Source organism: Octodon degus, unplaced genomic scaffold, assembly GCF_000260255.1.
Source record: "Octodon degus isolate 3935 unplaced genomic scaffold, OctDeg1.0 scaffold00111, whole genome shotgun sequence".
Lineage (NCBI taxonomy): Eukaryota > Metazoa > Chordata > Mammalia > Rodentia > Octodontidae > Octodon > Octodon degus.
This window is the reverse complement of record NW_004524687.1, coordinates 5938411-5951229: the sequence shown is the minus strand read 5'-3', so window position 1 is coordinate 5951229 and position 12819 is coordinate 5938411. Positions and strand designations below refer to the sequence as shown.

Here is a 12819-nt window from a genome sequence, read left to right as displayed (position 1 = left end):
GTGACGCCTGGCCACGAGTAACTGTCATGGTCATTATGCATGTCCACAACACACTAGAACTTTGTGCGATATCCTATCCTCAAACTGTTAGAAGTGTCTACGACCATACCACCCTGAATGTGCCCGATTTCGTCTCAAACAAAGCAGAGCAAGCAATTAAACAGAGGGGAAAAGTAGGGAACGTACAGCATGAAAATAACATGACAAAGATACATCAATACATATATCATAACCATCAATGTAAATGGCCTCAATTCACCAATCAAAAGAAGCACATTGGCAGAGTGGATCAAGAAACCAATTCCAACAATATGCTGTATACAAGAAACACATTTTACTCTAAAGAAAATTCATAGATTGAAGCAAACTGTAAGAGGAAGAGAGAACAATAATAAATACATATACACCCAATGTAGGAGCACGCAACTACTAAGACTAATTTTGACAGACATGAACAATCAAATGATAATTAGCCCAATTGGAATGGGGGACTTTACCACTCCACTGTCACAAAGAGACAGATCAACAAGGCAAAAAATGAACAAAGAAATGACAGAATTAAGGGAAAATTGTGAAGAGATGGACTTAGATCTTACCAGAGTGGTCTACCCAGTAACATCAGAGTAAACTTTCTAAGGGCCGGTGAGATAGCTCAGAGGACTAAAAGCCTGCTTTGGCAAGTACAGGGACCAGGGTTCAATCCTAGGTCCCATATGCCACGCTAGCCCTGTCCCCGGGGCATGCTGAGCCACCAACAGTTTGGGTGTGGTGGCTCATGCCTAAAATCCCAGCACTAGGGAGGCCAAAAACAGGAGGATCACTATGAGTCCGAACTGCATAGGGAGACCCTGTACCAAATACATAAATGGAAAAAAAAAAAAAAAAAAAACAACAACAACACTTTCTTCTCAGCTGCATATTGGACATTCTCCAAAACAGACCATATACTAGCACATGGAGTATGCTTAAGTAAATGCAGGGAGTCAGAGAGATAGCTTAGTGGTCTAAAGCTCCTGCTTAAGTAAATGCGAAGGAGCTGAAATTATCCCATGTGTATTATTTGACCACAGTGCAGTGAAATTGGAAATTGACAAAAGAAACTACAAAAACTCCCTAAACACTTATGATACCCTCCTGGACAATCAATGGGTCGTAGATGAAATTAAATAAGAAATTAAACAATACTGACAAATCAAATGAAAATGCAGGCACAACCTACCAGAACCTGTGGGATGCAATGAATGAAAGCTGTCTTAAGAGGGAAATTTATAGTCACACATCAGGAAAACAGAATGAGCTCAAATGAATAATCTTATGCTACATTTCAAACTTCTAGAAAAAGAAGAGCAAATCAAGCCCAAAGAAGGCAGGAAATCATAAAGATCAGAGGAGAAATTAATACCATGGCAACAAAGAAAAATAATATAAAGAGTTAATAAATCAAACAGTTGGTTCTTTGAAAAAACAAATAAAATGGAGAAAAACCTAGCCAACTTTATTAAAAAAAATTAAATTCAGGCTGGTCAAACAGCTCAGCGGATTAAAGTGCTTGGTTAGGCAAATGCAGTGGCCAGGACTCAACGCCCCTGGCCTGCACTGCCAGCCCTGCCCCCAGGGTGTGCTGAGATAGCAAATGAGACTGGGCGTGGTGGCGTGTGCTTGTAATCCCAGCTCTTGGGAGGCTGAACACAGGCAGATCACTGCAAGTCCGATCTACATAGAGATCCTGTAAACACTGTAGACCCTGTACTAAAATGAAAAAAAAAAAAATTCATGTGATAAAGGAAAAAGGCAAATATACTACAGACCATATAGAAAATTCAGAAGATTATCAATACCTACTCAAAATTTTTACTCTCACAGGGTGGAAAACAGAAGAAATGGACGGATTAACTAAATACATATGAACTACGAAAGCTAAATCAAGAAAGTATAAAAATTCCAAATAATGTAGTAACAGTAAATGAAATTGAAAAATGTAATAAAAAAATCTACCAACAAAAAAAAGCCCAGGTCCTGATGGATTCACAGTTGAATTCTACAACGCTTGTTAAACTCTTCAATGAAATTGAAAAGGAAGCAAGTCTCCCAAACTCAATACTAGAGGCAAGCATTACTGATACCAAAACTAGAGAAAGACACAGCCTAAAGAGAGTACAGGCCTATCTCCATAATGAACATGGATGCAAAAATCCTCAATGAAATATTAGCAAACAGAATGCAGCAAATCATCAAGAAGTTTATATATCATGACTAAGTGAGATTCATCACACAAATGCAGGTATGGTTCAATATACAAAAATCCATAAATGTAATATACCACACCAACAGAGACAATGATAAAAGTCACACAATCTTAATAGATGCAGAAAAAATTGATAAAGTCTAACACTCATTCATGATAAGAACCCTACAGAAAAACTGGAATAGATGTTTACCTCAACCTGATAAAAGCCAACATTGTACTAAATTGACAAAAATTCAAGGCCTTGGGGGGCCAGGGAGATGGCTCAGTGGAATAAGCGCGTCCCTGGCAAGCCTGAAATCTATCCCCGGTTCCGCCAAAAAAAAAAAAAAAAAAAAAAAAATTGAAAGCCTTCACTTTAAAATTAGTAACAAGACAAGGATGCCTACTGTCACCACTCCTGTTTGATACAGTTCTGGAAACATTAGCCAAAGCAATTACATGAGAGAAAAAAATGAAAAGAGTATTAGAAAAGAAGTAAAATTATTTTTTGCAGATGACATGGTATTCTACATAGAAGACTTCAAAAATTCCACCAAGAGACTTGTAGATTTAATAACCAAACTCAGAAGTATAGCAAGATACAAAGTCAACACTCAAAAATGATTTTTTTTTTTTGGTACTGGGGATCAAACTCAGGACCTTGTACTTGCCAGGCAGGCACTTATACCACTGTGCTAAATCCCTGGCCCTCAAAAATCAATAGCACATCTGCACACAAACAAGGAATGTACCAAGAGAGAAATTAGGGAAACCATGACAGAGTAAAATGAAAATTCATAAATTGAGAATAAATTTTAGCCAACTGTCCTTCAGACAAAAGTCTTCTATCTAGAACAAATAAAGAATTTTAAAAAATCAGGTCTACAGAATTCGAAGACCCAGTCCAAAAACGGGAATCTTAAATGACACACACTTCTGGATGAAGAAATACAAATGGAAAATAAATATATGAAAAATTTTCAACATCATTTCTCACTTGAAAAATGTAAATTAAAATAACACTGAGATTCCATCTCACCTCAGAAAGAATGGCTATCATCAAGAAGTCAACCAATAACAAATGCTGGAGGGGCTTTGGGAATAAAGGTGGGATTGTAGACAGGTACAACCACTATGCAAATCAGTGTGGCGATTTCTCAAAAAGCTAGGATTGGAGATACCATTCAACCCAGCTATTCCCCTCCTGGGTACTTTTTCCAATGAACTGAAAACATCATACCACAGTGATATATGTGTATCCATGTTTATTGCAGCGCAATTTGTCATAACTAAATCTTGGAAACAACCCAAATGCCTATCACCCAAGGAATGGATAAAGAATATGTAGGATTTTTACACAATGGAGTATTACTCAGCTGTAAAAAAGATAAATTTGAGTCTTTATCAGTAAATGGATGCAACTAGAGACTATATTGGTAAGGGAAATAAATCAGACCCTCATGTGCAAGCACTGTATTGTCTTGCTAGTGTAAGAACCTGGGAGAGTAAAATCTGAAAGGTAGAATAAATAGGTGCTGTAGAGAGGGAAAGAAACCAAAGGGAAGGAAATCCTGAGATGTGGAGAAGGACAGGAGAGGGAGGGTGGGGGAAAGATATATTTACATATGTGTGCTGGATGGACTGGATAACTGTACTACTAATTTCCATTGGTGTAATGAAAGAAGCAGTTAATACTTAAAATTTTTCTTCATTTTAATTTCTTACAACTTTTTTCCACTTTTGCATGCATATAATCTGTTCAACTAATTTGAAGATAACATTATGCAATAAAACAAATACTGTTGAATTCATATTTTATTTAGTAAAATTCTGCATTGTTTCTAATGTTTTTTATTATTGTATATTTTCTTTTAAAAATATCATAAAATAAGTGCCATGGTTGGTAAATCAATGATCATAATTTAAGGAAGATTAAAAGAATATAAAACCTACTGGTCTGCTGACCAGGCAGCTTTAACAATCAGAAATAGCACGAAGTCAGAGGTTAAGAAATTGAATCCCTGCAGGTGGAACCATGCAATCTGTATTTTTTAACAAGTAATTCTAGCCAGGTTGAGACTGGTTGTGAACTGGCTGTGGAACCTGATGGGTAATTGGGTAACCTCGGCCCCTTCTAAGTTATGGTACTTTTTTTTTTTTTGGTGGTACCAGGGATTGAACACAGGACCTTGCACTTGCCAGGCAAGCAGTTATTCCACTGAGCTATCTCCCCAGCCCTCCAGGTTATTTTTACGATCAGCATCTTTTTCAAACACATTTGAAATAAAAATGTTATTTGAAAACATAATTGTCTTAACGTAATTGGCATGTAAAGAACAAAAACTTGGGAAATAATTCAGCATTAAAATCTTGAATTCTAAAAACCTACATTTTTTTTCAGATGTGAATTCCTTTCTTGTCACTGGAAAGTTGATTCTACCAAGAAATCATTTTCAAAAGAACAGAAACAAATATCCCTCTAAGATTCACACTGTTTACCAATATAGTGGCATACACTTATATCCCAAAACTCAAGAGGCTGAGGCAAGAGAACTGTTGGCGTCTGAGGCCAGCTACACAGTGAGTGCAAAGACAGCTTGAACTACACATAGTGAGACCCTGTCTCAAAAAACCCCCAAAAGATCCATATGGTTAGAAAATTTACATTATAAGTATAAAGATCTACAGCATAAAATAAGTACAAAAATCTATGAAGCATAAAAAAATTCTCTGAAGTAGTTATAAAACTGAAGAAATGCAGAAGACATAAAAATGGGGAAATACTGGGGGAAAAGCTGTCATCATTACATTAAACATTACTTCAAATGTCTATAATATATTTATACACAGTTCACATTTGAGAAAAAGAATTTCCATACCACTCTGAAAATTCCAACATTTCATTTCATACTTACAATGGCTGGAAATTGAATGTCAATGTTTACATCCGAATTTTTGAAACCCAATCGGCTACAGGAAGACCCATATAATCTTAGAGAACAATCTAAAAATAAATACATAAAAGTCATAAATAAAAGTAAAATTTCTCAAAATTTGTAATTAAAACAGTGCTATTTTATTTTTTTATATTTTTTTTTGGCGGAACCAGGGATTGAACTCAGGCCCTTGCACTTGCCAGGGAAGTGCTTCATCCACTGAGCCATCTCCCCGGCCCCCAAAACAGTGTTATTTTAGAAATGAAACCGTAAAGCAAAACTAGTCAAGTTCGGCATAAACAAAGGGCAGAAATGGGGGGTTCTTTGCTTAGTCCTTAATTTTGACAGAAAGGCTGTGGCTTAACATGGTCACGATGGGGCTGTAATACACGTCTTGCTGTGAAGAAGATCTGATGTGAGCCCATCAGTATTTTGCCTGCTTGAACCACTGGTGATCAGGCTGCTGCCCCTGCAAGGGCAGGTGATATCTCAATGGGTGGCTCAACCACGCTCTCTTGGTATCGTTCTCTTTCTAAACATGCTTACATCCTCTATGTTATCCATGCTTAGCTTTTGTATGTAAAGTTATCTGCAGTGATTTTTAAAATATGACAGTTGAAAAAGCACGCCTATTTCACATTTATAAACTTTACAGTGAGCCAAGTGTATGTACGCTTGTAATACCAGCACCTGGGAGCCTGAGGTAGGAGGAGTGTTGTGATTTCAAGGCCAGTCTGGGCTACACAGTGATACAGTGAGTTCAAGACTAGCCTGCACCACAATTTGAGGGCCTGTCTCAAAATATTCACCACCTCCAAAACAAAACCACCACCCCAAAAAACAAATACTCTTTTTATAAAAAGAATTAATATAAACATTTTACTTTTTAGGAAGCACATATAAGAAAAATCTACTGTAAAAAAATAAATAAAATCTACTGTAAAGTAATGAAATGATAACATTCATCTTTCACTATATTTTTAATATGATTTAACAGTATAAAAAGCATTTGACAAAGTTCCCCTAGAAAAACTTCCAAAAATAATTACAAGACAGATACACATTAAAATGCTGGACAGAAGCAATTAGCAGGGCACAGTGATGCACACTCATAATCCCAGCAGTCTGGGAGGCTGAGGCAGGAGGATCACCAAGTTTGAGCCTAGTACAGGCAACTCAGCAATTCTGTGAGATGCTATCTCAAAAAATAAAAAAAAAAAAAAGGGCTGGGGATATAGCTCAGTGTGAAGACACTGGGTTCTATCACCTGAGAAACACAGGAAGTATGCTTTCTTTCTCAGTGGAAGGCATGTGTACACATGTGAGCACCCATTGTATTAACGTATGGCAGTTATTTTTGATGTTTTACTAATACTCTGCTAAAATATTCTTTCTCATCACAACTTTTTTTAAAGTTTTGCTAATCACTTGAAAGTAATTTTTTGGAGGGCTTTCTAAAATGAAGTATTGTACACTTTTACACAGAAATGTATAACAAAAAAATCACTTAAATTATAGTTGACTATTCAGGAGACTTACACAATGAAATAACTATTGAATTATTATACATAAAATACTAGTATTTAATGTTAAACATTGGTATTTAATACTGAGTGTTATGATCTAATAGAACAAACTGAAGAATTATAAGGTGATGTATCTAATAATATTTTACCTTGACTATGAATTAGGATCACCTGTGAAACCTTCTAAAAGGGGAACTTTCTAAAAAGGAAACAGACTGAGCGAGATGGTGTGCGCCTATAATCCCAGCCCTTGGGAGGCTGTAAACAGGTGGATCACTATGAGTCCGATCTACCAAGAGACCCTGTACACCCTGTAGTCCCTCCCCTAAACCACAAAAAAAAAAAAAAAAAAAAAAAAAAAAAAAAAAAAAAAAGTGGCTAATTTAAAAGAATTTCACTATCACGCTCCATCCTCAAGATAAAAAGGAATCTCCATCTGCCTCTACAGATAATTTTGATTTATCTGAATTCTAATAAATCTGATTTATCTGCAGGATTTATCTAAACAGGGATGGTCAATGTGATGAGATGGGGTTTACTGTCTCAAAGGATGGCAGCTGATGAGGCATTTGCCACACTTGGTCTTACAGTTTTATAAGCAGCATATCACAGATTGCTGTCCTTATCAACCTTACTTGCACCTTTGATCTAACCTTATAAATAAGCCAGTGGCATGTGCCTAAAAGCAGAGCTAAGCAGAAGGCTGAGGCAGGAGGATCACATGGGCATAGGAGTTCAAGGCCAGCTTACATGACATGGTGAAACACTATCTCAAAAACAAAACAAAACAAAACAAACAAACAAAAAACAACAACAAAAACTAAATTAAAAATAGCAAAAGACAGACATCTAAAAAAATGAATTCAACTACAAAACAATTACCAAAAAACCCCTACAAAACCAATTACAAATGACTTAACAAACTAGTTCCTCACAGTTCTTTTTAGATGCTGCATTCTTTTAAGTACGCTTAAATGAAACCCTTTCAACACATATAACTTGAAAATGATTCTAGAGTATTATATCCTTAATACAAAAATATTGTGTCAATTTAAATAGAAAAGTAAAGCAATATATATGGTGTCTCAATAATCTGAGGCATTCAACTATAATAAAATTTATCACACAGTGAAATTTACTGTATTATGAAAACAGGTCTATAATGATAATGCATGTGAAAATCTGTTCCTTGAGAAAAGTCTGAAAAAATTCCAAATGCTTCAGGAAAAAACTAAACAAAAAAAAGTACTAAAAATAAGTGGCAATTATTGGAAATGTGATGATACACTGAAGACAAAACTAGAGCATACCTGGTAGCTTGTGCTGGAGCACACTTCCCATGATGTGTTTAACTTCCAGCCTCTGTTCCAAGTCCTCACTGTGTAGGCCAAACTCCTGCACCACTCTGTCAATGGCAATGCCGACTGCCCTTACCTGGGAGGGCACTGGTGGAGGCAGTGTAGTGAGCAATTCTTCTTCCTGCTTTTCCTTTTAAGAGCAATATTAAGATTAAAAACGACTCATAGTTTTTACTTTCTGCCATTCACTAAGGCACCATCCTACAGTTTTCTAGAATCCTTTTCTGCACCCTCTTTCTCATTTCAGCTGTGTCAGTCTTTATCCTATCAAACACATACACATTTCATGTACACAGGATCAGTGATAACACACAATATGCAGAAGTACGGAGAAAGTCCAAAGTAGAACATTAAAAACAGCAAGGACAAACTGATTATTTGCTTTATTACTGTCACAAGGACATATACCTTGGTTCTATCATCCTGCCCAAGAAATATATCTTACAAGGATGAAGTATTTTAATTAAAACGAATTTAACAAACAAAATATAAACATATTAACTCCACAGATTTAAGAAAAAAGTCACAAAGATGCCAATAACTCAGACACTTGTTTAGTCATGTGATGCTTACCTTCATGTTTTTCTTGTGTCTCTTCTCTTTGATATGCTTATGGGCAAATGCAACAGACTCAATCAGAACATCGCAGAGTTTGCAGGTGTATTTTGCTGTGGGGCAGTTTCGTGGTCTCTGTAATTTGAATGCAGATCTATTTTAAACATACACATAAGCAACACTAGGCAAGAAGATTATTTCTTCACTTTAAAAGCCTACTTAAGGGGCCGGGGAGATGGCTCAGTGGAATAAGCGCTTGCCTGGCAAGCACAAAGGCCTGAGTTCAATCCCCGGTTCCGAAAAAAAAAAAAAAAAAAAGACTACTTACATTACTACCACCTCACACTCATCTAAGAATGACATTACTGCAAATCTTACTATCACTTTTCAAACTGTACTACTTAAACACTGGTAACCAAAGTAGGACAGCTATTCATCAAAGCATGTACTGTGGTCTCAACTACTAACATAGCGCAAAATGAGGAATTTCCTCCCTCAGTACTGAGGAACTGAATTCAGGATTGAACTGACCTACATCTCTAGCCTCTCTTTATTTATTTTGAGGCAGGATCTTCCAAGTTGCTAAACTGCCCAGGCTGGACTCAAACCTGTGTTCCTCCTGCCTCTGTCTTTGAGGGTGCTGGGATTATAGGAGGGCACTGAAAGGACTGGCTTAGCACAAGGTTTTTCACTATCATGTGCATGAGTCAAGTTATTACCCTTTTTAGCCTGTCAATGAAGTCTCTCCTCAGCCGCTCCTCAGCCTGCTGCAGGCCCAGCAGCTCCTTTGTGGAAAGTGCAGACTCGTCAATCACAGGACCTTCCAAGTCTCCATCTTGCTCACTCTCTTCATTTCTAGTCCTCCGTGGCTTCCTGGGTCGGGATCGCTGCTTCCTATTGTTTTCTTAAAGCAGGAGGAAATATTACTAGTAATACTGAATAATGTCATACTCAGGTAAAAAGCAGAATTTTCTAATACACTTTGCAAGACCCACTGTTCTGCTGCAAACCATCTACATTTGCTTTTCTTATTGGGCAATACGGACAGTACTGCCTATCTTTACAATCTGGAAATCCTCATCTGTAGTGAAAAATCATTTAGTTACAAATTAAACTTTCAATTACATACAACTGGACTTCTGCCATTAACAGTGAAATATCCAAGCCAAAATCTTATTGACTGAGGATAGCTACGTATTTTGTTTTTGGTGGTTTTTTTTTTTTGAGACAGGGTCTTACTATGTAGCTCTGGCTGACTTTGAATTCACTATATAGCCCAGGCTGGCCTCCAACTCATAGTGATCCTGCTGCCCCAGCCTTCTAAGTGCTGGGATTACAGGTGTGTGCTACCACATCTAGCCTACCTGTTTTATTTCTACTTTTATGTTAATGTTATTGAACAGCTGGCATGCTGGGTATATTTCAAAGGAAAAAACAACTGTTACCTAAAGGTTTTCTCTAATTTATTTGTTTCTTCACTGCCATTACAAATTTGTTTCTTCACTGTTATTAGTTCTGCAAGCCTTACAATGAATGAATGAATCTGTTACTTTTTTTAAGTTTTCAATTTTTCTCTCTCTGAAATTGAACGTGCCTGTTGGACCTAACTACAAAAACTTGTTTTAAATAGCTTTGATGACTTTTATCAAGTTCTGAAAATTAAAGCCATGCAGAACACATAACTAAGTAAAACTTATTAACCAAATTAAACTTCTGATAATTAGAATTGTTTTCAATGGCTTACTACACATTAGTCCACAGAAACGTAAACCTACCAAAATGCCCTGGTTTGAGGCACTTCCTCTGTCAAATTTTATGGGAAACTTGTTATTAATTTAACAATTACTTTGAATTGACTAATTAAAAAAATCTGTCAGAAAAGAAAGTATAACCTTGAAAATTAAAAGAAAAAAAAAAAAAGGAGAAAGAACAAGAAGCTACTGCCAGGCTCGGTACGTTGCTTAGTGGCAGAGAATTTGCCTAGTATACACAAGGCCCTGGGTTTGATCCCCAGCAGCAAAAACAAAACGAATTACTGCCTAGAAGGACAATCTGAAGCACTGTGCTCAACTATTTCAGAAGAATCTAATTGTAATTCTGCAAAAAGCTTCTATAATATGTGACAATTTGAAACAAAATTAAGTATTAGGAAAAACACAGTTTATGAAAAAAAAAAATCAACCAAACTGTACTAAGCAAATAAAACTCAAAGGTAGCTCATCAGTTGACTAGAAGGTCAGGTTAATATTTCCATTCTAACATTTCTTCTATCCTCAACAAATTTATAACAATCTTCTAAGGCCAGTAGCACTCTTTACCTGAACAAAAATTGAGATGTGTTTTTCTTATATCTTACAAGTGTTCATTCATTAATTTGCTTATTATTATAAACTATCTCTAAATAAACACACCTGACTTCACTACTCATGACAAATTTCTTACCTAGTAAAATATTCATTAAAAGTCTGCATTAGTTTCCTAAAGAGTAAATGATCGGCAACCAAGTTCCCTCCTTAAACTCCACTCTCCCTTGGTCACATCAGCCTCTTGGTACAACTGTGCTGCTGTCCTTTCTCAGAAACTGACTTTTCTCTGCCCTGGAAGCCATTGCTTTTACACAGAGAAGGAAGGGGTGGTCACAGAACTTCTGTCAGATGATGACAACAGCATCTACCATTTCTATTCTATTCTGTGGCAGATGTAGAGCAAGCACTGACTATGTACTGTCTTGTTTAATCCCAAATTTAACTAAGTAAAACTTAACCAAATTAAACTTAATGTTAAGGGGCCGGGGAGACAACTCAGTGGAATAAGCGTTGCCTGCCACGTGCAAGAGCCTGAGGTTCAATCCCTGGTTCCGCAAAAAAACAAAACAAAAACTTAACGTTAAATGTGGCCTAATGTTAGCCCCACTACACAGATAAAAACAATGTCTGCCAGCCAAGAGAATCATTGACTTGTCCAAGGATGCAGGACTAAATCAAAGTTGAGTTTTGAAATATAGCTTAAAATATGTATGGACTCTTAACATTCAGTCTTCTGTTTCACAATATGAAAACTGAAAAATTACTACAAAATGCTTTCTGAGTATACTCAGTCACACTTGGAATGGATCAGGAGCTGGACATGATGCAGGCCCGTAATCCCATCAGCTGGGAAGCTGAGGCAGGAGGACCACTTCAAGTTTGAGGCCAGCCTGGACTACAAAGTGAGTTCAAGGCCAGCAGCTTGAACTACACAGGGAGACACTGTCTCAAAGAGACAAATACAAAAAACAAAAAAAGAATGGATTAGAACTAGTAAGACAATATACCCTTGTGAACTGAGAGTTACAGGCCAAAAGGGATAAAGTACCAAACAAAAGTTTACTAAAGGAACCCCTGGAAGGTCACACTGGATACTTTTGAAAATTTTCCTAATTCCTCAGAGGAATGCTACCTGGCTCTTCTCAAGTTTATGCTAACATGAGCTCTCTATACTCACATGCCAAGTTTCATATATTTTATTTGGTCCACATTATTCTATTCACAAAGGACATGTGTCTGAGTGGATGTTTTCCAGGTAAGATCATTATGGGCACTCTCCCAAATTTATTCAATGGGCAATCTAGAACATTTGAGGGATATAGAAGCATGGAAGGAAAAAAAAAAGCAACTCTAAGGCTTGGGGGTTGGGTGAGGTGACAGCCCCTGCTGGTAACTGCAGCACTCTAGGAAGCTGAGGCAGGAAGACTTAAGTTCTAGCCAACCCTGGACAACGTAGTAACTTAGTAAGAGTCTGTCTCTAAATAAAAAATAAAAAAGGAACTGCAGATATAACTCATTGTAAAGGTCTTGGGTTCAATTTCTAGTTACCCATGCCCCAAAGCAATTTATTAATTCTCATTACATTTTCTCATTATAATAAAACTACCTCATTAAGACACAATTTTTGTTTCAGTCTTTTTAGTGAGGTCCTTTTTAAGACCCTTTGAATGCAGTGTGAGGCTTACACATTAAATTGAACTTCTCTCTAAAGTAAGTAACATCACACAAAAGCGTAATGCTTCCTTTATGAAAATTTTTAGAGAACAGAAGCTAAATATTTCATTTAGCAAATGTGAAAGCATAAAAATGAAGTATAATTAAGACTCAGGACATAAGAGAACTTGTACTGTAATGTCATGTAACTCAGTAGTGTCCCAAATTTTCTGATCAAGGAGATTATGGGGCCAAAGA

The 12819-nt window shown here is 36.7% G+C and overlaps 1 protein-coding gene across 4 annotated transcripts in view; it reads right to left on the bottom strand.

Annotated features, from left to right (window-relative positions):
* Positions 1–12819, bottom strand: part of Zcchc6 (zinc finger CCHC-type containing 6) — a 72605-nt gene that overhangs the window by 55059 nt on the left and 4727 nt on the right. For all 4 annotated transcript variants that reach the window (XM_023699142.1, XM_004639384.2, XM_023699144.1 and 1 more), the window contains exons 3-6: positions 9322–9506; positions 8621–8737; positions 8000–8177; positions 5143–5231 (exon numbers count right to left, since the gene is read on the bottom strand). In XM_023699142.1, coding sequence (XP_023554910.1) covers positions 5143–5231; positions 8000–8177; positions 8621–8737; positions 9322–9506 — 569 coding nt within the window. The remainder of the gene's footprint in view (positions 1–5142; positions 5232–7999; positions 8178–8620; positions 8738–9321; positions 9507–12819) is intronic.